Below are 26,480 nucleotides of genomic sequence, written 5' to 3'. Positions count from 1 at the left end.
GTCCCATGAACTACAAGACTTGAATCTTAGAAGCAGCTTTAGGTCATTGGTGTAAAACCTGAAGACAAGCAGCCTTTTCTTCAGTTTTTGGTTAAGAATCCTGTTCAGCAGTTCAAATCCTATCTCTTCAGCTGCCCTGACATAGGTTAACACATGGTCTGGTATCATCCACAAAAGATGTTCACAAGAGAAAAGTTGTGTCCTGTTCCCCACTCATCAGCCTACCCAAATTTCTATAGAATTTCCTTCTCATCACTTTGACTGGCTTGTTCCTGCTCTTCTTTTCAGAGATTCTTACTTAGATTTTAGTTCTTTACGACCATTTCATTTAGTTAACTTTTCTATATTTGACTCTCGCTAGTTGTCTTTGTTAAAGCCCCAGTCAGCAATCTTAATATATTCCTCTTGTTTGAGGCGATATCCATGTATGTGCATATGTAGATGTATAGTTAGACATGGATGGTATTTATGTACGCCTGCATTTGTGTGTTTATATACAAGTCTATGACTGTTTTGTACATCTCTGTGATGGACAAGTAGTTTGAATTGCTCATATATCAGAGTCATTATCTGTATATACACACAGTGAATATAAATTTATGCTATTTTGCTATATGGAAGAGAGAGAGTGTGAATATGCATGCATATATATATATATATAAAGAAAGCATTCATTTGTTAAGACTTCTTTGATTTTGGTTAATGTAAGATCAACAAGCATATACAAAGGAAAGCCAGATAAAATGTCAAAAGAAATCTGCTAGTGAGTCTTCTTTCACTTGGTCACTTCTAATGAATCTTGGATTCAGAGCAGAAACCAGACTGGATACTAAAATGCATCGGATGGAAATACTGATGCATTCTTTCTGTCTGAGTTGAACACAACGAACACACAAGTTGGAGAGAAATGGACTACCAAGCTAGAAGTACAATGCCAGGAAGCTAGTGCTGTTACACATTCAGCTATGTGTTGTAAATTTGAAATTGTCACAATAATAGCAATAAAGGCAATGCTTTGATTAAGATTTGGTGAAAAATTATAGCTTGCCACTTTTCATTTTCCTAGTTATTTCTACCAAGTAACAGACCGTTGACTAATCTTTAGCTGATGTATGTCTGTGGGGAAATGTTAAAAGAAATACCCAAGTTTACACCAGCTGAGAATTTGCGTCCTTTGCTTTGCAGCACTACATACAGTATTTACATGTGCGTACTTGAGTGCGCATAAATGATTAAACATTTGTTATTATAGCATTAGAAGCCAGCCAGACAACATTAGCAGTACATGCAAAAAATTTTGTTTCTAGCTTGATGAGGGAAGAAAAGGTTAGCCCAGAGAAAAGAGCTAAAAGTACACACATACATTCTCTCTGTGCCTTACAAGTATATCCACAAAAGGTACCACAGAGAAAAGGGTTAAGTTAAAGAGTTATTGTCAGGATCACAGAAAGTCAATTAATTTCCAGAATAAAATCTTTTCCTTTTGCTGTTTTCATTATAGGGTAGTAATTATTATTTTTTGCAATATTTATAGCAAATACTTATTTTTAAATTACCTGCCAAAAAATGTCCAGTGTACTGGCTCTCCACATGAGTTTAGAATCTGATTAAAAGTTCACAGAAGTCTTGATGTGATATTTCCAGTAATTTTAAGCACTACTCTACAAGTTTCTATATTGTCTTGGGTTTTTTTCCCCTCCGCGTGTTCTTTTACTGATATTCTTTTACAAGTCGATGTAGGGTTTGTCTCCCTAACTCATGTGGTCTATCCTAATGACACCTTCCATGACTGCCCGACTTCCATGTTGTACAAATATCTGATATTCTGCTTTTCTCCATAAGCTTCCTAGCTTACTCTCCAAAATTCTCCAAGTTGCCCCTCTGCTGCCAATGGGTTTGGCTCTTTGGCAACACATGGCTCCTCTTTCCCCTTGTGTTTGGGGATTCTCACTTTTAATGCAATTATACTTCAATCTTGTTCTTCTCATGTGCTGCTGAACTGGATGTTCCCATTTCCTCTATGGACATTACAGGCTGCTAGGCTCTTAACTAAAGTGGCAAATTTGCCTTTTAATTAAAGCACTCTGCCTTTTAATTAATTTCATTCAAGGGGTTTTAGGACAGCTAAACAATCGGGTTTTTTCATTACCAAAACAATTATCTTACAGGAGAAGAAAGAAAAAGCAGAGGGAGAAACAAAGTATTTCACTGGGGTCAATTTCTCCATCATCAATATCTCTTCTGCAATAAGGTGGCATACTCTTTATTGAGAATTATCTGGCCCTGGCGTTTCTTATATTAGATATAGTCTGGCCAAAGAACATGGAAGAAACCCCAAAAAATCATATTTCCAAGGAGAGGAATACAGAATAGTTCACTTTATTGTTAAATTGACTGGATACTTGTCAAAGATCTCATTAGAAAGTAAAAATATCCACACAATATTCAAAGCCTCTAAAGCTGCAGTGTATTGTTCTCTGCTTTTAAGCAGAGATTTCACGTTATTTAAATGGAATTATTTAGCCTCACACAAGAATACCATCACATGGGGCTTGGGACCACTTTTCATGTGAAATCAATGGTGACGCTGTTGTAGAGAAATGATAGCCTGATAGAGAAGTACAACATATTATCAGAGGATGTGCAAAAGATAATTTTTTCTTGTATTTTTCTTATATGCGCTCCTTGACTCAATTTTTCTTATGCCAACTTACCTTAGAATACAAAGGCAGACCTTGCCTCCTGACGTCAAACGGCAAAATCCAAACCTTTGCTTACTTTCAATGTCGGTGAGCACGAAGGTAAAATGCTGTCCTACTTGGTTTTGGGACACCCTGAAAAATTAGAGACAGAGCATAAAACCACTAAACTTCATAAAAGACAAGCACTTAAGTCATTGGTTTCAAGCATTTTCATACTCAAGCCTCACTATCCTTCTCTCTCTCCTCACCCTCCAGGCTGCCTCCTGCACCCCACTCCCTCCCCTCAGCACAGAAGAGCCCAGGTCCTTCCTTCAGCCGTGTCTCCAGCTGCCGCCCCAGCCCCGCGCTCCGCCTGACGTGCTCCATGGGATCTGGCCCCCAGTCCAAACAGACAGGGCATTTCATAAGTTTTTTTCGTACATAACGCCTAAGCCAAGCCAGTACAAGCCTGCCACAGCTTGTTGCCTTTGAGCACACCTCAAGAGTGGAAAATGGTGACCAAAGCAAAGGTTTAAAATTCTACAAATAATTTATCAACTGTGATAATACAGGCCTGGCGTAAGACAGCCATTAGAAAACTAGCTTGTTCCCCCCGCACCTTCAGAATAGCTTTGTTGGTTAAACCCATAGCCTTCCCACACACCCACACACATCATCTTCCCCTTTTTGCGCTACACATTGCGCAACAAACAACTTTTCGCTAAGTTGCCCTTTTCCAGTGCAAAGTTGTTCGGCTCTGGAAATGCAAAAGCCAGAAAATAATCAAGAACAAACAGCATGAGAGCTAAAATAATAAGTAATAATATCTTCAAGACTGTATCAAAACCTACTTGATATAGAATACATTTACAGAAAATTTCACTGCCTGATGGTCCAGCTCCTCTCATCCCCAAACTCTGCTCAGCGAGCGTTCCCTCAGCAGTGCAGGCTCATCTGTTTTGTTCTCAGTTTCTGCCTCCCCTCCAGTGTCACCTCTGACTCTTCGTACTCATCTCTAGGTCCCAGTCCCAACCTCCACTCCTGACCCCCTACTTTCTGCTTGGCAGCATGAACCTTTTCCCAATTTCTTTTTAAGAAGAAATGGCATTTTCACTGCCATGACATGACTCTTATCTCCTTTACGCTCTCAAGCCAGGCACCTTTCTCTCTTGTGCAATTTGTCAGCTTCAAAAAGAGGATCACTGAGAGCATGGGATGGACCTGCTTTTCAATGTGGCCAAACTTCAGTGATCTTCATAGAAATTGCAAAATATATTCAATGTAAGCATTTTAGAACTGTATCTGAAGTTCACTCACAGAAATACATATTGCACTTTTCCAAAATCTCCCAAAGAGAATCAGCTTTAGGTAGACTCGGCATTTTCAGCCAGGAGAGATAATGTGTGGCATAGAATGAATCATAGAATGGTTTGGGTTGGAAGGGACCTTCCAAATGAAAACAAAGCTGTTATGGGGAGTGCATGGAGATTTGAAAATGTAAAACGTAGCAGTTCTGCCTGTAATTCTATTGTCTTCTGTTCTGTTCCCATTCTTACACGATCTTCTACAGCAGAATACCTAAGCACCTGCTAGTAAGCACTATGATTAACATGTGTCGTGTGTGGTTCATTCTCAGATGCCAAGCTGAAAATGAATTCCCGCAGAAGCTGAGAACCATCACAGATCTCACAGATCTGACAGTCTCACAAGAGCACAAAATATTTTTTTTAATTTATCCCCTGCAATATGGGTTGGGTTTTTCTGTTGTGATTTTTTTAAAATCTCCACCAAAATAAAATATAACAATTTTCCCCTAGGAAAGAACATAGAAGGTGATCAAAGGGCGAGAGAAGTTACACAGGACACATGCACATTCCACTGCTTAACACATGCATGACAAAAGCTTAAAAGATTAGTTAAGTGATACCACTACCCAGACTGTACAGTCTCCCACTCATTTCAGTTTGGTCTAGTCCCTTGTGAACATCCAGTGACTAGGCTAAAACAAAATCCTGTGCTGAGCATATATGACATTACAAGATACCTCTAGTCCAATATAATCACTGGAAACCCATGAAAATTAATGGAATTTTTTATTTAGGTAACTAAACTCAAATCATTAAGACAAGCATTTTTCTCACTTGTCTTCAACAGACTGGAACAACCTAGTGTGCTCTTTAAATGCAGCAAACGCTCAATGGCTTTCACTCAGTCCTTCATTTTTCCAGTTCTGCGTAGCTAGCATGCTGCCTGTATGTTATGCCTGATAAAACAGAGAGCCATCAATAACAATGTGTTATTACTCCCCTGCCAATGATGCAATTTTCTATTTCACATCTTTACATTTCTCTCTTTATTCCTGAGAACAGATCGCCACTGAAACCTGCAGCATGGTTTCAGTATCCCTGCGCACACTGTGGCTTACAGAGTAATGCAGCAGTAGCTGGTCGGTCGGTAGCACTGGTAACGTCGGTCGGTAGCACTGGTAACGCACCGTGCACAGCAACCTTGGCTGCCTCCTGCTCCCACCCCCTCTCTGCTCTGCTGTGTCCCACCATCAGGCTCGGAGCTTTCTGCAGCCATGACTGGCTTTTTCTTACACCGCCAAACACCTGGCATGGTTAGGCTGAGGTCTCTATCCATCTATCTTAACCCAAAGAGGTCATTAATAATTCACAAAAAGCAATTGTTAATAGATGCCCATCTATGCAGGCGTTGCTTTTAATGTACTGTGTACATGTATGTCAGGCAAATGACTACTCCATCACTGCTTTAAAACAATTCCTTAGCCCTAGAAAAACCTCTTATCAGTAAGGATCTCTTGCTTTCAGTTATTTGCCTCCTCCCTTCCCAAAACCTGAAGATGACATGGGAAAATAATCGGTTTTGCAATTAAAGCATACATAAAAATGTCACTAAGCAAGACCACTTTAAAAATGAGATTTAACTTCTGGTATTGTCTATCAAAAATAGCCCAGCCAAGTTATGACAGTTCAGCAGGAGGCAATTCCAATGCTATCTCACCACCTCCAACTCAATGTCTTCCCTTTGCTTCTTTAAGAGAGATAACTCTATGGTTTCGACAGTCAGTGTAAAAATGGCCCAGCTTGAAAACTGCTCCCCACAGAGTTTAGAAGGAGATGCAAACAGCATGTTGTAGGTTTTCGAACTGAGAAAAACTCCAAGGCTAAAACTGAATCTCCACAAAGAACCCAAAAGTTTGCATTTGGTCCCATTTGCTTCAAAGCAACAGCTAACAGAAACCAGTGACAATCTATCTGGACTACTTTTTCTGATCAGAGTTTAAAATACTGAATTAATTCTGGGTTTCTAATTTGAAAACTCCACTTAAGATCTGGAGGCAGCAAGGATGCCTGTTTGTTTTTTTTTCTACTCTTCAGCAGAATTAAAACTGACTATATGTAAACCTTACAGAAACAAACAAATGATGAGTGGGGATTTCTGCATATCAGTAGATAACCACAATGTATAAACCAGACATAAAACATTCAAAAAGTGCTAGCACTGCAGTTTTCACATATATATTGCATGTACCATCATGTGGACCAATGTTGGCTATGTGACTTGGGGCTCGTGCCTCTCTGTTTCACTGCAGCACACTCAGGTTGTTCGGAAGTCAAGTCTCACTTTCAATGATGCCTCTCGAGTTTTCCTTAACGTGAATATCAACACAGGTAAAACGCAATTATTACGTACAAGAATTCCCTACACAAAACGTTATCTAGACTTTCTATCAGAGCGCAGGATCCACTGGCCGAGCTTCAAAAACTTTCTGCAAAATGCTGTCTGGTTGGCTATTTGAAGAGAGCATGATCTACTCACTTGTGCAGGGAGAGTAGGCACAAATCATTCCCAACCATTGCTGACCTTCTCCTCACTCATTCCTCTGCCTTGCTTTTGACTTACTTTCAACTCCTGCCCTGCATGCTTACATTTAATCTTAGTTTAACAATAATAAATCACTAATAGCAAAGAATGTGTGTAAATACTTATCAACCCTGCAGCCTACAATGGGCTCTTTCAAGGTTATTACAGTTCACTATAGGAATAAAAGTAGTTTTTAAAATTTTCTAAGTACATATCCACACAATGCAGAAAAGGCTCTTTGGTAAGCATGGAGTAGGTAAAGAGTCATTTTAATGATTTTTTGTTTACACTACAGCTATTGTTCAGGCCTCATTTTAAGGGCGCCTTGAGAGAGCTGATTAAGGCAGGAATTAAATCTCTTCTTCGAACAAAAAACAGCATGTCTAATCACTAAATTTATCCCTTGTTCTCAATAAGAATTGCTCTTCCAAATTAATCTGTTTAGGACACACAAGATGTTTGAAATTAGTTTTTCTTCAAGTTTTAGGAATTTTTGAAGGGTTTTGAATTTCAGAGAGATTTTTCAGAGAATTAATTTTTTCAGTGAGTTTCAAAAAATGAAAGACTTTATGCATGGGAATACAGATTTTGATGACTTATTTTTAAAAGAAAACAGTAACTAGTATCATTAATTATAAGGTGTCACGTACACATACTTGACCAATGTAACTAAAGTATACGGTTCTGATTAAGGCTTTGGCGGCAGCTACCTAAACCTGAAAATTTCAAATGTATTTCATCTCCCAATCTGATGCTGAGAAGCAAACCCCACCAGTCATTCACCCTAATTCTTTCCAGATTAGAGAATAGATTAGAAACCGTCTCACGCAGGAATTTGAAAAACAGATGTTAAGGTAGTGGTACAAGCTGATGGAGAGACTGGGTAACTCTAGGTCGGGCCGTCTCCTTCAACTGATTGCTACCCCCAAATCTAAGCTTCAGGGACTATTTTCTCCACTTCCAAGCACACTCCATGATCCATGACTCCACAGCTCAGGCTCCCTGTATGGAGGGCTCCTCTGCTCCAACTGAGTTATCCGACTTGAGCTCTGCTTCCCAGAAACCCCAACCCCTTACACATCAGAAAGAAAAAGAACGAGAAGAAAACTGCAGAAGATATGAAAATGTACAAAGTCACTCCCAAATAAGGAAATTCCCACAAATAAAAAGCATAGTTAACTTATAATTGGGGTTGTGTTTTTGAAACAACAGAAGCATTAAAAAAAAACCCACAACTAGTTAGTAAAGAGTCTCGCTGGATGTATTTAAGTCGCAACACACCCCAGCTCTGTCCAGGGGTCCTGGCCACAGTACCTCACCCAGGGTCTATCAGAGCACGCTGTGGTTCCCTCAGTATGCCCAGGTTTCCTCAGACAGGTCCACATCTGCACAGACATGGAAACCAAACAACCCACTTTCAAAACCAATAGTTACACTCTTCCACGGCGCACAGTTCATGCTGCAACCTGTCCTTACAAAGACTTCTCTCTTACACATACATATGCACATACCATAACACAATGAGATAAAGGATGGGAAGAACTCAACTGTATAAAACTACTGCTACATTCTCAAGTTCACAACCCATCTTGCAAACTGACTGGAATGACTGAAATGTACAGGAGATGCTATAGTTTATCTTCACCTGTACGGCTTGAAATACGTTCTCAATTATTTACTTTTCGTTCTCAACTATTTACTTTGAAGGCAAAAATTTTTGTGTAAGATAGCTTATAATTGCCTTTCACAAGATCTGCAAATCCAATGATCTCTCCAGCCATTGTTTTTCACTTGTCTTGATCATGGCTGTGTTTCTGCATGCAGACTTTTATCAGAAATACCAACAGAAATAGCACTAGCCAGGAACAGGAGAGTGAAAGTGATGTCACTCCTGCCATCATTACTCATTGACTCTAATAGATTATGAGTTAAATAATACGCACAGTAATTCCTATATTTGAGTAATATTCTACTGCTAACAAGAAATCTTCTACAGCATCGGCAGTAGAGCCACTTCTTACACTCCAAAATACAATGCTTCCCTGCGATCAGGTGAGCGCAGCAGGGGAAGTCAGTGAGGTACATATCATTGTCTCCATGCTGATCCTACAGGCAGTTTCCAAAGTATCTTAGCTAAAAAGCCACGTGTGCTACACATTCAGCAGAAGAAATGCATCCTGAAAGGGAAAAGACAGAGGAATGGAAGGAGAGAGGGAAAGTATTTATGGTGGAGACAAATGAGAGAGATTCAAAGCACAGATAAAATTGAGGGGTCAAGCATCATTGTAGCACAACTTCGGACTGAATTTGAAATGGGGCCAAAAGGAACAAGAGGAGAAGTTGCGTGCTCACTAGTCATCACCCAGCTAAATAACTGATGGATGTAGAGATCGAGGTGTGGGCTGTCTGCAAAGTTATACCCAAGTTTTGGGTTGAGAGTGAAATACAGAAGACCGCTGGAGAAAGAAAAGTGAAGAAAACCATGCAGAATTTGCATAACAGATTCAAGGAACAAAAGAGAGAACAAGGTGCTTCTTCTGATGTATTATTATTAGTTTAGCAAACATTAAAAGGAAATTAAAACCCCTACATTCTCAAATGTTAAATCCTCCTATTACGTATGAAAAGAAACAAAGAAAGGAATTCTGCAGCAGAGAAAAGGGAACTTATTCATAAATATCTACAAGCAAAGTGTTAGAATGTTATACAATTGTGCCATTTATTAAGTCTAAAATCATTTATTCACAAAAAAGACGTAGGTTCTTGGAGCAAATGCTCAAGAACTTCTATGATGCAATTTGTTTCTTAACCCCTTCAAAATAAAATGTAAGCCATAACCAGCAGTAATGAAATTATGTGCTTGCTTTCAATAAAAAAATTATATATATAAAACTCAAAGTTTAAATCATGGTCAAAACATTACATCATTGTGCCTATTTTGGCTTGACTTTCAGTTTAAATCTAATGGGAGTTACCTATAGATTTTTAATCACCATTCACAGTATAAACTTTTGATAATTAGAATGATTAGAGTACAGCTATTTATAGCATCTGCATAAAAGATTAAGTAAGTACGTCTGGTGAGATGATGTAAGATGCGTCATAGTAAGAACCAAATCTGGATCTCCGTCTACATTCACTATAGCATAGTGAATAAAACAAAAATCAAATACATGTTCTCATTTCATTAACTTTTCAATTCATTCACTAATTAATACAGGTGAGGTGGAGGAAAACCGGTGACGATGATTTTAGCACTGTGCTTTAACAGTGCTTTAACTTTCCTATTTCCATAATTTGAAGAATATAGACTTCCTACTTTAATGAGTTTTATTTACCTAGTTAACAGAAAATACACTCCATTCCCTCCAACTCTGCTGTACAGTAGGAAACTATGGAACAGAGTCACATTTTTTAATTCTAGGTACCTTGATCAGCAGCATCAATGGAAGTTATCACTTTTGGACTGGTAATTTCTAGCTCTTACTAGGATCAGATATTGCTTGAAGTGTTTTATATAGGTATAGTACGCATGACACAGGTTGAGAAACTATGCTCTCTAAAGTACAGTTCGCTCAATCAATGAAACAGATACTTTTCATTTCACTTCAATCAAAGCTTTCTGTACAGAAACTGTCACTGAAACTGCCTGTAAAATATTTGGGGGTATTAGTTGTATGGTCTATCATGATCCTCTATACAAGAAAAAAAAAACCCTATATATTTATATATATTCACCAGACAAGTGAAAAGCACATTTACGGCTAGACAAAAGCTAATATGCTTGTCACATCTTAAATGTCCATTGGAAAAAAGCCATATGAAAAAGGAGCTACAGCAGTGTTTTTGTCAATACTTTTCTTTATCAGTCTAAATTTCAAAACAAAAAATAAAACTGAGAAAGCAGAAGACAGCTGAAGTTTTCTTTGAAAAAGTGGTAATATATGTCTACACTATAGAAAATGCCTGAACTGAGTAGTAACATACACCACACAGCCAGTAAGTTGTTCACACACATAGCTTGCCAGTAAACAGTCGCCTGCTTTCTTGAATGAGCTTCCAGTATTTCTGTCCTTTCCACCACAATAGCTCTGCCCCTCCTCCTTGTCCGTGCTCTTTTATACTCTCATGATGTCTCATTGCCTTTCGTTCTCCCATAAATCCCCTAAAACTCATACAAGAAGCTGCGAGTGCGGTGGCTGATTTTAAAGACACCACGGTACTGCCGGAGCAGTCAGCAGGCCAGACCGAACACGTCAGTTTTGTTCCCTCATCAGTCTATCTCAGCTTCCTAGAACCTCTCCTTCCTCTGTCCAACTGCCAATTGTTATGAAAATTGTAGAAATTTTGCACCACTGCTTTACAGTTGAGTATGAGGCCAAGAGTCAAAAAGCATCTCTGGGAGGGGTGCACAGGAGTGCCTGTATTAACAGACGAACAACAAACATCCCATAACTTTTTCTTTTCTTTTTTTCCTTGCTTTTTTTCCCCCCTTCGGATACTCAGTTAAAATACATACCTAGCTATGCTATAAATTCATGTATTCCCACAGTTTATTGATTAAGCTTATCCATCTCATACAAGCAATTAAGCGTCTTCTGAATGGGTCAACAGAAATAGTTAATGCAAGACGAGTTATTTGGAAATAATTATTTGCTGCCACTGATTATCTTCTTGCCACTGGATGGCAGCAACAGAACCTCACCTTTTTCCGTTATCCTCAAATTTTATTTCCATTATTCATCTTCATTACCAATTTTAAATAGAATTCTGTACATATTATAAGCACATTAAAGACTTTAATGCTTTAAAGCCAACACTGACAACCGTATTAGTTAAGTCATTAAAACAGCTTAAAGGACAGTGAGCTTAACCGGTCCAAAACCCAAACAGCTTAATTAAATTCAACTATGAAAGACTAAATGAACCTAGTTTACTTCAGGGAAGTTGTGTTTATGAAGATCTTTATTTTGCCAGTGTGTTTTTCTGCAAAGCCTCTCTTCTTTCCTCTATACACACACCACCTTTTACTCCACAGATAGTAGCTTTTTGCGTCTGATAGATGCTTCTCTTCTTTGAGTCTTCATCTACAACTGATGCCAATGTTGTTCTGAAACCGGCTCAGCCTGCACACTACCTGGGTGCATCTTTCATTAATTATGCAAATCAAGCTTCTAATTCAATCTTTGCTGATTTGGACAATAAGAGTTTTCCAAACTGAGTGAGTACCAATTGATTAAATTAATTATCGTTAGTCATTTTGACAAGCCTAAATAAATATTTTAATTAATAAAAATGTTTTATGTGAACAATTTAAATGACTGGTGGCATTACATGGAAGACACACTATAACTGATACCAGAAAGATAAGAGCTAATTAATTATAAATAATGGTCCTGATTCTTCTCTGAGAAAAATCAATTGCATATTCAGTTACTTCCATGCAATTAAAGTCTTAATTTCTTTGAACTCAAACAACATGTTTTCAGTACTGCTCGGTGTGTTTTTATATCCTGGTGCACCATAACATTTTTTATGATGCTTGCTGTTTGAAGGAAACTATGTTATATCCTTATATTAACACAGATGGTGTTTAAAATTATAATGGACAAAACTGGGAGCCGGAACGTAGCTCTATCTTGAAAAAGATATCCCCAAAATTCTGTAAAGGTTGCATTTTGCTGTGATAATTTCCTACTAGTGATTTCATACTTACTTGAACACAAAGGATGTGTTCTTCTTATCTGCAGGTGCAAGTTTAGGGAGTACAATATGTTTTCCTTTTCTTTAAATCTTTTCTTGCAATTATGCTAAATATCATTTTCTATGAAATATTTTTAAATAAATGATAACTGTAACACATACCTTTCAATGTCAAAAGGAAAGCAGAACTTTGGAACGCTGTTCAGCACTTCCTGTAAATACAAGTAAAAGAAATAGAGTTAAGATTTTGAAAAGGCGTTTATCTGTATTTGCTAGCAACTATCCTACAGCTTGCTTTAAAAAAAAAAAAAATACTCGTAAAAAATAATAAATTCAAGGAATATATGATTGCAAAAAATACAGCACACGTTCCTGGACTGAAATAATTGATTATTAAAAAGGAATTAAGTTTGTGCTTTGGCAGATTGCAAAGACAATGCCATAGAAGCCCCAGGAGGGAAAGGCCTGGCCTGAAGGGTATTAACACCCTTCACATTCCCGCTGGGATTCCCTTCAACAAGGCCATATGGATTTTACAAGAAGCACCACACCATATGGGTAAGCCACGTCTGCTGCTACTTGTACCACAGACTAGCCACAGGGACTTCTGACAGATCCTGGCTCAAAAATACAAATGTTGTTTCAATTAAAATGCAGGCAGAGAAAAGGGAATGAAGTTGGCAGCAGAATGAATTACAGAGAGGTATAACAACTCTATACATGTTCCATAGTCAAATGCTGAAAATGATGGAAATCGTCTGCTGGTCCAAAGGAGAAATTTATGTGATTAACCCTTTGGGTTTCACAACCAAGCCTCACTATTAATAAAGGGAAAGGGGCGGGGGGGAAATCCACCGGATCTACATTCATACCATGATATGAAAGGATAATGTCACTCTTTCTTGCAGAATTTTATTTAAGAAGCTGTTTAGTGGCAAATAAAATGTGTTAATTAAAATATAAAAATGCTCTCAAACTAGTCAACATTTTTCTTTTTAAGAAAAAAAAAAAAAAGTTAATTACCAGATCAGTTAGCAGCAAATATTAAACAATGACCTTATAAGATCCCAGAAAAACAGGTTTTATTTCCTTGCTCCCAATTGGGAAAACAAACCCTCTGTGAAATGCTTCAGCTAAGAAGAGACAATCAACGTCGACGCAGTTGGTCAGCAAAGCTACAGAATTCCCTTTCTGTAGCAGACCAACAGCGACAGATAGACTGTTGTATACACGAGTTATCCCACAAGGTGTGTGTTTTCAGAAAAATGCATGTTGATCGCAAATTTCCAGAGCTGCACATGGCGGTTTAAGAACTTGATTTAAGATGTTAGCACTCTCCAGCCTGAACTCTCTGTTTACTGCATGTTGAACAGTCAACTCCCATTAGGGGAAATTATGTATTTAAATTCCTGCACACCACAATGACTATTTAGTTCAAACATTTGCCTGGCTCAGTGGATAGTGTAAAACATGAAGAACCCATGCAAGTTAATCAGCAAGGGACAAATAGTTCAGGAAAAAGATGCCTCTGAATACAACATGTATATGTTAATTGCAACATTTTAAAGGTATATGATGTGGCCCAGTAAATCATCATACAGTACAAAATGGAAAAGTCAATTTTTCTAGCATTTCTAAGTCACACAAGAGAGTTCAAGAAATCTTTGGAACTTTTACTTTTTCAGCACAGATAAAGGAGGATATGAAAGCCACACATTGTGTTTTGAGCAAGGTTATTAACTCAGTTATGAACAACAGCAGTACATATAATATTCTCCAAAAGAAACTGCTGAAGCACCCTCCTGACTGCTGCGAGTGGCCACTGTGGAAGCGTGATGAGCAAAACACAAACAGAGCAGGTAAACATTTTAATTTCTGTAGGCAAGAAACAAGCATACGTGATGCTGCTGGTAGTAATAATAAACTCTAACAGAAGAAAGCAAGCAGAAAGGCTAATCAAAACTTTTAACTCAGAAATTTCCTAAACATTTCCAAATAGTCTCTTACTTCAGGCTCATGAAGCTTGCTTTTCCCATTCCAAAGAAATAGTATTTTATATTCTATTTAAAATCTCTTCCAAATCTGCAGTTATTCTCACTCTATAGGAGGATCCTTATTACCGAGGATTTTAATTGCTGCCTGGTGAGCTTAGCACTGACTCAGAATTGGGTATGGAAATGTAGTCATTTATGTTCCCCATTGTATTCTCTCAGAATAAATTATCACACAAGAAAAAGAAAACAAAAACAAAAAAACCAAAAGGTATTAGCTCAATATTTTGACTAAACAACCTGAAAATTATGGGTATGTTTTGCAGCGTTTTCCAGGCTGAGCTGCAGGACTGCGTTTCCCCCAGCTCTGCTGCGTCCCTCCCCCAGCCAGCACACGTGCACACAACTTCTGCAGAGCAGCCTCAGCTCGCTTCCCAACTGGCAGGAGCATCCCTCAGGGGACAAGTCTTTAAACCTCCGCACTCTTTAAAATTCAGCCAGCCAGCAGGTCTATAGACTGGTGTATAAACAGTATAGACAAAAAAAAAAAAAAAATCCTCTCCCAGCTTATGTCAGTGACAAAGCAGCTCAGCAGTTGACTGCTTCTCCCCTGACAGCGTAAGCCAGGTTTACACGGATCAATAGATGGAAGTCCTACCTAGCTTCCAGGGCTCAGTTTTCTCCCTTAATTACAGGTGCTATTCAGATTTTTAAAATGGAAGAAAACAAGATGCCCCAAGATGCTCCTAGACAAATTTAAAATGCAAATGACATTATACACACATTCACATACACAGTCACTATTCGTGTACAATTACAGTTGATACTTTCAGTAACCTCTCTATTGAATAAAATTTAAGCTCTGCCTCCTAATGGGTCATCATTTTCAAGGATCCATAACTCAGCCAGGACTTCCTCTTCAGTCAACATACACATTCTCAGAAAAAGAATGACGTATTTATTGTCTTTTATTTTCATAGCTTCATAAAAGTATGTGTTTATTTCTGAAGACAAAAGGTTGTACAAGTCTTTCAGAAAGCAAAATATCCTTGATTCACGTGCCCCATGATTATTTCCTCCTCTGGTACTCACAGTATTAGTGCGTTCAGAAATGGTCACTGTGTCATAAAGGAAAGAAATTGTATACATGGGGAAAAGGATAACAGTGTTAAAAAAAAAAAAAAAAAAAACACACAAGTAAAAGATTATCTATTTGCTTTCAAACACTGAATAAACACCTACAGTTGCACACACAATTGAGTTTAATTGCTATGTTAAAGGATAACTATCTCATTCCTTATACAAGCTCCAAAAGAAAGAAGAAAATCATAAAATTAATATCACGTGAACTACAGCATGCTGCTTCCCTTGCAAAAAGCTTAAACAAAAGTGGAAATGGTATTAAAGAAAATATTTCCTTTATGCCTACAGTACAGCAGCAGAAACTTGCACTCTCACAGGCTCATGGTCCAGTGGTTTTATTAATTCACTTTCATCAATTGCACTACACAACTCCAGCCTGGCCTGGTCATGCTCCCTGGCTCTACATTGAGATGATATTACAGAAGCCTAAAAAGTAAGAGTTATTTAGCGTTCATTGCTTATTCGGATACCTATACAGCTAATTCTGTGTATCAGTATTTTATAAAGCAATGTAAAAGGTGGTAGAGATGCTTCTGAACTCATACATGCCAGTTTTCTGGAGAAAAGCTCCTGATAATTCACAGTCTTGCCCTTAAGTGAAATTACTGGTTAGTCATTTTGGTTAGATTCAAGATATACACCATATTCCTTACTAACTAGAAAAGATAGGATTATTTTTTCTTTTTTTAATAATATCACAGTCAATTGATACAAGTGTATGAAACCTTCATGGCTGTTCAGTATACATTGTAGAGCACAGCGATTTGGAAGGGTACTTATTTCTTTTTCCACTTGAACAAGACACAATGGGATCTCACTACAGCTGGAAGAAGGTACAGGAGCTGCTTCTATGGGAAAATTGCACCAGATTTTATATATATTACAGAATCAGCTTATTAATGTATCTCTACAAAAGTGTGAGTGGGTTTTTTCACTTTAACTTACGCATTTCAACCAGTTACCTTTTCCTATGTAGATGAGGCCTGATGACTTGATGAATTGACAGAAATTAAGTTCATCACTTGATATTATACTACTGAAATAAGTATTGAAGCTTAACCTGATTAATTTCTGAGGTTAGAAGATGTGGGAACTATTCACCCCAGCATTTTTGTTCATATTATAACATATTCTGCAGTTTGCATTTAAGTGGGGAGGGAAAAGAACTTGATTTTTCCAAGGATTGAAAAACTTTCCCGATTGGAATGATTTAAGGTATCCAGAATGCTGAAACACTTCATAAATAGCAGTTTAGACACTGTTTTTTAAAAGAGACTCCTGTTACCTTCCAACTATTTCTGCATTTATCTACAGCATATGACTGTTCCTCAAGCAAGCAGGTGGGTTGTCCCCCAGGTCCATTCTACACATGGAAAAAGCATCTCTGGAGAAGAAAGGGAACAGCCTTACACTGAGACACAGTCACACTGTGCCCATTCCAAAGACACATCAGGATACCCAGGGAAGAAATGGCTTAAATAAAATAGATAGTAACCAAGATAATTTGAATTATTTAATTACATAATCCAGACCAGGTTACCAAAATCATTCCTATAAACTAGCACTCAAATAACTATCTATCTATCCTCATCTCTTTATTCTGTCTTGAGGAAGAAATCAGCCAAAGAAATATCAATTATAGAAGCACAAATAAATGGTCATCCACTTAGTTACAAAATGCTTTCGCACTCTTCCCCCCCACCCTTACTTCTTCAACTGTTTTCTTTCTTAGTAACACTATTTTTCTAGCTTTTGTCTTTCTCTTACTTCTCTACCTTATTTTTGTGAATTCCTTTTCCCCGCCCTGTTTTCACTGAAAGGGAAATTCTCCTTTTTGTCTGTCTTATCTTTGTCATATCTACTTTATTAAACAGTCTCCTTTTTTTCCCCTTGTTGACAAAAGCTACTTGTTATTCTATTCTAGTATTTCATCTAATTGTCCTTCAAAATTCTTATTTTCTTCCTCCTAGAACTTCCTCTCCATACTAACCTCTCTTTAAATGTCTTCTCTTGAAACACCTGACCACAGGTCTCTCTTTTGGTTCTTCTTACCGGTTTTCCCTCTTCAAATCCCCATCTCCAACTCCAAAGTCCTCTCTTCACTCTTAACCCAACTTGCTCTCTGATCTTTCCTCAAAGGGGACTCTATTTCACCATTCCTTACTATAGTTTTCAGTCACCTTGTGCCAGCCCAAACATACAAACAAGAGACCTAGTTGAGATTTAAGACTGTCATGACAGGTATTTCTGACTCAAACCAGTGACTTCAGTTGGAATATTTAAATGCTTAAAAGTTAAGCACAGATTTAGGTTTATTCTTAAATCAAAGCCAGGCTGCTTAGCATCTTGCGGTGTTGAGCCCTTCATCATCATGGTTCAACGAAGGTGAAATTCTAACGCTGCTACATAAAACAGCCGATGAAAAGGCAAGCTCTGTCCTCGCCACCAACTTTTCCTTTTCCTTCCTCTGAAGTCACGCACACCCACAGCAGGGACCCATGCGAAGACAGCATCAGTAGTTATATTTCAAAGACTTAGCTCTTACCTCTGCTAAAAATCTCATCAGAAGATTGTAGCTACAATAAAGAAAGGCACAAATGGTTTGAATTATAAAAATTTTAATCTTAGATTACATTCACAGAAATCCAAATGCCTAAAGTACGGAAGTCATTTTCAGGCCTCCATAAGTACTTTTAACCTCTACATGCCTCTCTCCAAAGTGCATCATTCAGTGATTATCTAGTAGTTCTGTAGGGTTAAAAAAAAAAAAAAAATTATCAGCTGCTTTCTGAACACTTAAAGCAAAGAAGAATACAGACATTAAATGCAAATGGTTTAGGGTGAAGATGAAAAGCTGTTTCAAGAAAGAAAGAAAGAAAGAAAGAAAGAAAAATGCACCTTAAGGTTACAGAACTTCATTGCTGCAAGAATGAACAACTAAATTAGATGGCTTTTTTTTCTTCAACTTTTTTTTTTAAACCTTTTTTTTAAAAGTCAGCAATCTCCAGTTTTAAATATTTTAGCTATCATTTCCATATTTGTTAAATAAAGCATACATATAATTTAGAATTTTCAGGAGTTCAAGGCTCTTGTGAAGAAGAGACTGGAAAGCAGAAGTGTACAACTACATGATTCTAACAAGCTCTGTGCAACACAAGCAACACCTTTCTCCAACCTTTATGAATCATTTGAAACAAAAAAGTTTTCCAGACTTAGCAACGAGTCCCACTTTGTACACTGGAAAGAAACACAATCAGTAGTTAACTTTCTGCATTTTTGCCTTCGGATATTTCAAATTTTCCTCTAGGTCTAAAGGCAAATTATGAAGAATTCTCTGAAATTGTTTCAGAGAAATATTAATATTTAATAGCAATTACTAATTGGCTTGCTAGTCATATTTATGGGGTAGTCCCACGGAAGTCACGTGCACATAGCACCATTTCATTTGCAGAGTAACACCACAGGATGAATGCAGTCATGACGTAAAATGATGGGGGTAACACAGCTGCGTGACACAGGAGTTTCAGTGCTGTGTGGGTGGCAAAACACAGACCCGCAGATGTGCCCTCTAAGCTCTACCTGTTGCAATACTTCTATTCCCAGAAGATAAAGAAGAAAAATTGTGCAATGGCAGCTTGCTCAAAACAGATCTGTTCTTTTCATCTCACAGTTTTCAGAACAAGTTGTGGATGGTGCTGTGTTTTCTGACACCTAATCCTACCCAGATACAGCTGACATGTAAGGGTTCATACATCCCTGACAAATATATAAAGGGGAAGGTGATTCTGGACCATGTAGCAGAATGGATTGTATGAGACATGGACCATGTAACTAAGAGATTCATGAAAGATTAAAACTCCACCAAGCTGAGCTATGTGTACATTCTTACAATCATAGATCGTTTTGACCCACAGAACACAAATTCTACTCCATTGCTGAGAACAATTTTTGATCCTCATTTAGTTGGCTCACACAGAAACTACAACTGAAGAGGTCCTAAAATCTATGACTGACATTCAAAGAATCAGGTTGTTCATAATGCTTAAACACCAAGCCTTTTAGAAGACGACTTGCTCTCTAACAAGTGTCATGTTTTCATCTTTCTAAAGCTTATTCAGAGAAATATTTGTTGTCTAAAATGAGTGAAGAGCTGAATACCTTCAAATGAGGAGGAGATCGCTTACAGAATTCCAATCAGAGTTAATTTCTCTTGTTCCTGTTCCCTGTCTCTTCTCCACTTGGCCACCTCTCAGTTACGTGCCCAAGGGGAGGACGGAAGGAAGAAAAGGTTGGTCCACCTACTTGCTCCTGCCAGACAGACAGCTGAAGATTTTTGGTAGCTTAGTCTAGCTGCTCTGTGCTCTACAGAGCAATAAGGGCACAGTTAAATCATTAAAACAGACAAGGTAGCAGGACAGAAAGACTCTAAACAAGGTAACAAGAAGATCTTGAGATCTTAGAGAAGGAAAATCACGTAAACAAGTAGCTAGCATAGAGGTGGCAGCAGAGACCTGAAGGTCAGCTGTATCTGCTACTGAACTTAGAGATGATTGTTGCAACATCACTTAGAACTAACAGTACATTAAATACAGACAAAAATAAATAGAAAGAAAATTAACAACTGGAACAGTGACATGATGTCGTGGTTTAACCCCAGCCAGCAACTAAGCACCACACAGCCGCTCGCTCACTCCTCCCCGGTGGGATGGGGGAAAGAATCGGAAGAGTTAAAGTGAGAAAATTCATGGGTTGAGATAAAGACAGTTTAATAGGTACAGCAAAAGCCGCGCGCACAAGCAAAGCAAAGCAAGGAATTCATTCACTACTTCCCATTGGCAGGCAGGTGTTCAGCCACCTCCAGGAAAGCAGGGCTCCATCACGTGTAACGGTTACTTGGGAAGACAAACGCCATCACTCTGAACGTCCCCCCCTTCCTTCTTCTTCCCCCAGCTTATATACTGAGCATGATGTCATATGGTATGGCATAACCCTTTGGCCAGTCTGGGTCAGCTGTCCTAGCTATGCTCCCTCCCAGCTTCTTATGCACCTGGCAGAGCACGAGAAGCTGAAAAGTCCTTGACTGGTGTAAACTCTGCTCAGCCAGAACCAAAACATCAGTGTGTTAGCAACATTATTCTCATCCTAAATCCAAAACACAGCACTCTACCAGCTACTAAGAAGAAAACTTACTCTATCCCAGCTGAAACCAGGACACATGACCAGGATGCAGTACACTTCAACTGGAGGCACATTACAGGACGCTCTGGCCCTGTACAGCGGACTAAGACTGGCATCCCAGGCAGCATGCCTAAGAGTTTACTGCTTTTAGAGCATCTTTCAAAGGCACCTTACAAGGAGCAAAGAACAAATGTTTTAATTAATCCTAAGTATTTTAAAAGGCATTGTTAATCTCACTATCCTGCAAGACTGAAGAATAAGGCTTCCTAAACAACCACAGAGTAAGTTTAAATATTCAGAGATTTTTACTAAGTTATAAAATTTTGGAGTCTCTATATGTCTGATTGTTGCTGAATCTCATCATGTAACCAGTTAAAAATAAAGCTTATTTCAGCCACAGTTGTGTCCAGCGTAGCATACAGGGACTCAAAGTTCACTTTAAAATAACAAGCTCAGTTACAAATAGCAGAATAGTTAAAACAATATGAAGTTCAGCACAGGTTAATTTACCAGCTTAAAAAACCCCTCAACTTTCCTGGAACTCACAATAAAAACAAAAAAATTGACAATGCTCTTCTTCCCAAAGGAAGTTCCCATTCAAATAAGTGTAGACTGAAACATAACCATCTACCCCTAATTACTGGCAAGGCAAACAAAAACAAGAGAAATAATACTTTGCCATACAGCTCTAGCAAGCATATAATATTTGTATCCCATGCACCAATAAATAGTTTCCCCTTACTTCCCTGACTCATGTCAGGGAGACCATTATTCCCCAGGCAATATCAGAAAGCTGGGAAAAACAGGAAATATGTTTTTCTGTCTCCACTCTTGAGATTACTATGTGGGCAATATTTAACTTTTAAGGTAGTAGAGTATTTATTACCTTTAAGAAGGTTCATTACAGTTTGTACAAAAAAAGACACCAGAGTATGACACAATTTTCTATCATCATGCAGTAGGGAAAAAGTGACTTTTTATTAATATCCACTTTCAATGACAGTATCTCTAACATTATCTGGAAACTCAACAGAGAAATTGTCCTGTTAGTTTTTTCATTCCACCTTGGAATATTCTGATAGCTCAGGACAGAAATGAGCCTATTTGCAACATACCCAACTCCACCTATTCAATATACTGCTTTAAAGTGAAGTTTGCACTCTCAGAAATGTCTGCAAAACAGTATCAAGGAATATCACGAGTAGAGCAGAGTTGACACTCAGGTCAAAAGGCTCCTGTTTGCAAGATTTTCTTCACGATCATCAAGGGAAGAAATTTTTAAAAGGAAAATTAACTATAAAAATATACTACAAAAAATAAATAGCTACATTTCCATAAAAATAAAATATACCGAAAAAAGTCATAAAATTTCAAGCATGACAAACTATTCTTGATGACACTTGATACATTTCAGATTCATTTCAACTCCAAGCATACGTTGTTCCAAATATATTCCAAATATTTTTTCCTCCATAAATTCTAGTATTTCACCAGAGACTTCAAACTATGCGTAGTACTAATTATAAAATAAACAAACCAAAAAAAGCAACTGCACTTTTGATGGAAGTAGCCAAGGCAGAAGACCCACAACATGCAGCAACCAGCAAACCAGAATGAAAGGTCAGAGGCAAGAAAAGGAGAAAATTGTTTTTGAGGCAGAAGGGAGAAACCAGCTAAATGGATTTACTTCATAAATGAGATAATGGTTTCTAGCCACACATGGCACCACATTGTCTTTTTAATACAGGTAATCAGAGGTTGCCAGACTTTTGGACGTACAACCAGCAAACATTTTTGACAACTGCTGAAGTACTTTCAAGTCTCCTTTTAGTGTCATCAGTAAAAAGTCTGGATCTTTCCATAAAACATGTTTTTGCAGGCTGACAGGTAAAAAACAAACAAACAAAAAACTCCACCTTGTTTGAAATACCACTTTACCCTTCCTGACCCCCTCAGTTTTATAACCATTATGCTTTCACCCAGGCATATTTCAGAAACAGAAGCAAGCAAGCAAACATTATGGCTACAACAGTCAAACTGGAAACAGCAGCCTGAGCACAACATACAAAATTGCTCCTTTTTCTGTACTAAATCCTAAGTATAAATAAAAAGTACTGTATTAGTTACCTAAAAGATAAGTCCTGAAACAGAGAGTGTCTGTAAACAGAAGTCATTCCTTGCCTAGGAAGCTTCTATTGAACAGTTGGTCTGCCCAGTAAATACTCAGTACTGATGTACCCAGAAAGGTCAACATCAGATCTGCAGATTGCTTATATGCAAGAATGGGCCTGCTCAGGCTGGGGAGTGAAACTGTGTCTTGTAATGCCAGGTGATGCTCTTCCAGAATTGGAACCTTCCACTGATTTTTTTCATAAAATGACCGTACATCATATGCCATGATGAAATCCTGATTTTGCTGGCAACTGAGAAACTTAAAAGTAGTTAATATATGAAGTATCACATAGGTTAATGAACAACTTGGGTGCCACACCAAGAGAAAATATCTGTAGTAGAGAATGACTTATGCAGATAAATAAGGTGATACAGTCCAAAAGTTAAACCCTTAACTGGGCTCATCCACCTCTAAATGTGCAGTCCTATGGGGAAGTGTGCCAGCTCTCATGGCTGTGTCAGTAGTAGGGGAAGTCAGGGAACCACATTACATTGTAAAGGGTAGTGAAACCAATTACATGTATGGGCTGAGTTTCTTGAGCTAGAGGAATCTATAGCCAAGAGAAAAGGAACTGAGAAAGGAAATCAGCTTCTAAGGAACCTGCTAGGATCATCATTTCATAATTAGAATAATTTGTGATATTTTTATAAAGGAAACAGTTATTCCTTGTTTTACAGGCAGCATAGGTCAAATTCTAAGCCTTACCATAACATAGCTCAACAAGACTCACGTGTAGTAACAGTAATTGTAGTAATTTAGTAATACTAAATTCAGATATTACCAACAGTGTTGAAAAATGGAGATGAAACAACTCCAAGACCAAAGAGGGACAGGGAAGAAGCAAACAAGCATAATTTCAAAGCTATAACATATCTCTTGCATTACCAGATGCAGACAGATGACTATCGCAAAAAATAAAACACAGTGGACATACAATTATATGTATTTTTTCCCAAGGAGATACACAATGTACATTTGCTTCACCTATGGCTGAGCTTGTCCAGACCTTCTGGCTCCCTGCTACGGTATCATTGCTGGAGATTACTCTGCAACAATTTCAGGTTGGCGTTTCTGCGTGCGAGCATCCGTCAGCCACTTCAGCATAAAGTCAATCAGCTTAGCTTAGACCTCTGACATAGCATAAGCCAACTTCCAACAGCCAAGAGAAGAGGGAGGCAGCTTCCACCAGCAAGCCAGGCAGCACAAGCAGCTACAGCCAGCAAGATTTTCAGCTGCTTCAGTTTGATGAAGAACGGAACTGCCCATGCTCAGAGAAGACACTCACAAATCTAACCCAAGTATTCACTGCGCTTACAGAAAATTAATAAAAAACCTGTTCCTACAGCAGGATTTCTCTATAAATTGAAAAAGGTCTTCCCTCTTCCTGACTTTAGTCTAAAATTCAAGAACTGATGTACTGAGTCTGCACTGGCCCAGTATATTTTCTCTAATAGGGGCCATTAGTACCTAGTGAAGGACAAAGGACAGAGATAAGCATGCACTGTGCCCTCAGAGACAGGTTATTTCTCAGATGTGGATCATTTGTTACTGATTGTACTTTTATTAATGAGTGCAGACAGAAGCTGACTCACACAAAAACCAGAAACTCGACACCTCTGCTTAGGGAAGAAGCAAATAGAGTCTACCAGCCAAATAGTTCCCAATGCCTTGAAAACTTATACAGAAGTCATGAGTACCAGAAATAATTATATTCTGATGGGTTAATGTATTTCCCTTCCTGACCACCTGCCTGGAGCTACTTCACCTTCACTTATTCCTCATCCAAGATCCCAAAATGTGTAGTCTGGATGCCTCTAGCTGCAGCCCACTAACCACCCTTGCCTTGCTCTTGCTGCTGGCAAAGTCCTCTGCCGCTCCAGTGCCTGATCTCAGTCCCATCAAGTCTCACTCTTTGGCACCAGAGTGCCCTGGTTCCTTGATTTCATCATACTTGGATTATGACATTTGATCCCAGACCATTGCCTAACATAAGTAACATGTAAAAGTTAGTTATTTTATGTAACAAAATATAAACAAATTATTTGAAGTGACACTTCAAATACCTGTAGCAGTAACAGTGAACCAATGTGCCTCAAATGCTCTCCCAGTTCTGCAGAAAACTATCATCAAGAAAGGCAGAGCAAGAGCCAAGAACCAAACACAAGGTTCAGGAATATTACATCCAGTACCAAACACAAGAAGAGGCTGAGCCAGTTAGGATATTCCTCAAAGAGCAGCAGTAAGCTTGAGACACAAGAGCAATGCTGAAAGTAAAACAGAGGCAACATATTGAAGACTAAAGTGGATGGAGGGTACTAAGCAAGTAGATGAGAAAGTATAAGGTAGCACGGAATAACGAATTAGGTGACATTAGACTGGAATATTCTGAGGGCAGTTGAGGTCAATCAACAACAACATCACACATGACAATTTGGCAGTCTTTCTGGAAGACGTTCCAAATGACTGTCATCACTGTTTCAGCCATCAGTTAATTTTTTCTTCTTTGGTTTGGCACATCGCTGAAGGCTGTAGGAATAAGCCAAATCACTAACAGTTATTTTCGATACGCTGATACAGAGTATCTGAAGGACAGTCAAATATTAGTACTGTACTTATTTGAGCAAACAGAGAAAAGAACATTTCTACAAAACGTAGTCCCCCAATATCACAGCTGTATGATAAAAAAAATGGCTAACATATGCATACAGTCTATTAAAACTCACATAATTTATTTGACTCAAAATGAAAACATATCTAACAAGTAATTCCATTCATCTGGCCCTTTTTCACCCAGCCTTAAGATATACAAATGCATGCCTTTTCACCAGAACACAGCAGCTGGGAATGAAAAGGAAAGCATTCAAATGATCATTTTCACATCATATTCCTTCGTCTTTTCACCAGCTTCTCCCCAGTCTTTCTTTGAGTCCCATTCTGTTACAAGAGAGCTGCTTTTTAGATCAATTCATATTTCCATAATCCACACTGCTGTTTCTCCCTCTCCTCCCCAGGGTGGACTAACCCCTGCATCCAGAACTATGGCTTACAACTGTCATTAAGACCCATAACAATAACAAGATAACAAAAGAGCTGGTAGAGATGAGGCTAGCCAGTACCATATGCTGATCAAGTTCAACATTTCTAACTTAAAAGCTCTATAAAACAAAACTGCCACAATCCTGAAAACCAGCATACTTGATGTTGCCACCTGTCCTCAAAATTTCAAGAAAGTTCCAAGTTTCAAGTATTGGGCTTTTATGATTTTAAAAATAAAAGTTTCAAAATAAAGATTTATTCTGTCTCTGTTGGGATAAATTTAAAAAAAAAAAGAATTCATCTTGGAATATTTACATCTCGAATGATGCAAGGGTCTCGGTGATACCGAGTGCTCCCAGCATGTCTAGGTGGGTAGTTATTTCACAGAATATTTATCAGGACCAGACAGGTCTTTTCAGTTCACACAGTGCAGTTAACAACTATAAATACACCTCTGAGTGTTTTTCTGCCGACCGTCTATCAGCTGTGATTTGCATAGACAGAAAGCATTTCTGCCTTACACACACAGTATTCTTCAATAAAACCAATATGTATTTCAAACACAAAGTTTCAGAAAATCACAGGAAACAATCTTAACCTGATAAAGCTTACTTGCAATGCACAAAGCTGCCATCATCTCAGCTGGGTTAGTTCTTTTCCCCAAAGTTACACAGGGATTCAAGTTCC

The 26,480-nt window shown here is 38.2% G+C and overlaps 1 protein-coding gene across 4 annotated transcripts in view; it reads right to left on the bottom strand.

Annotated features, from left to right (window-relative positions):
- DENND1B (DENN domain containing 1B) overlaps positions 1-26,480 on the bottom strand; it is a 168,517-nt gene that overhangs the window by 96,339 nt on the left and 45,698 nt on the right. For all 4 annotated transcript variants that reach the window (XM_087733244.1, XM_087733247.1, XM_087733245.1 and 1 more), the window contains exons 4-5: positions 12,435-12,484; positions 2,715-2,834 (exon numbers count right to left, since the gene is read on the bottom strand). In XM_087733244.1, the coding sequence (XP_087589370.1) occupies positions 2,715-2,834; positions 12,435-12,484 (170 nt within the window). The remainder of the gene's footprint in view (positions 1-2,714; positions 2,835-12,434; positions 12,485-26,480) is intronic.

Source organism: Nipponia nippon, unplaced genomic scaffold (genome assembly GCF_047370975.1).
Source record: "Nipponia nippon isolate SJK-2023a ecotype South Korea unplaced genomic scaffold, ASM4737097v1 scaffold_5, whole genome shotgun sequence".
NCBI classification, from domain to species: Eukaryota; Metazoa; Chordata; class Aves; order Pelecaniformes; family Threskiornithidae; genus Nipponia; species Nipponia nippon.
Note: the sequence above shows the minus strand (reverse complement) of the source record. Positions and strands in the feature narration are given on the sequence as shown.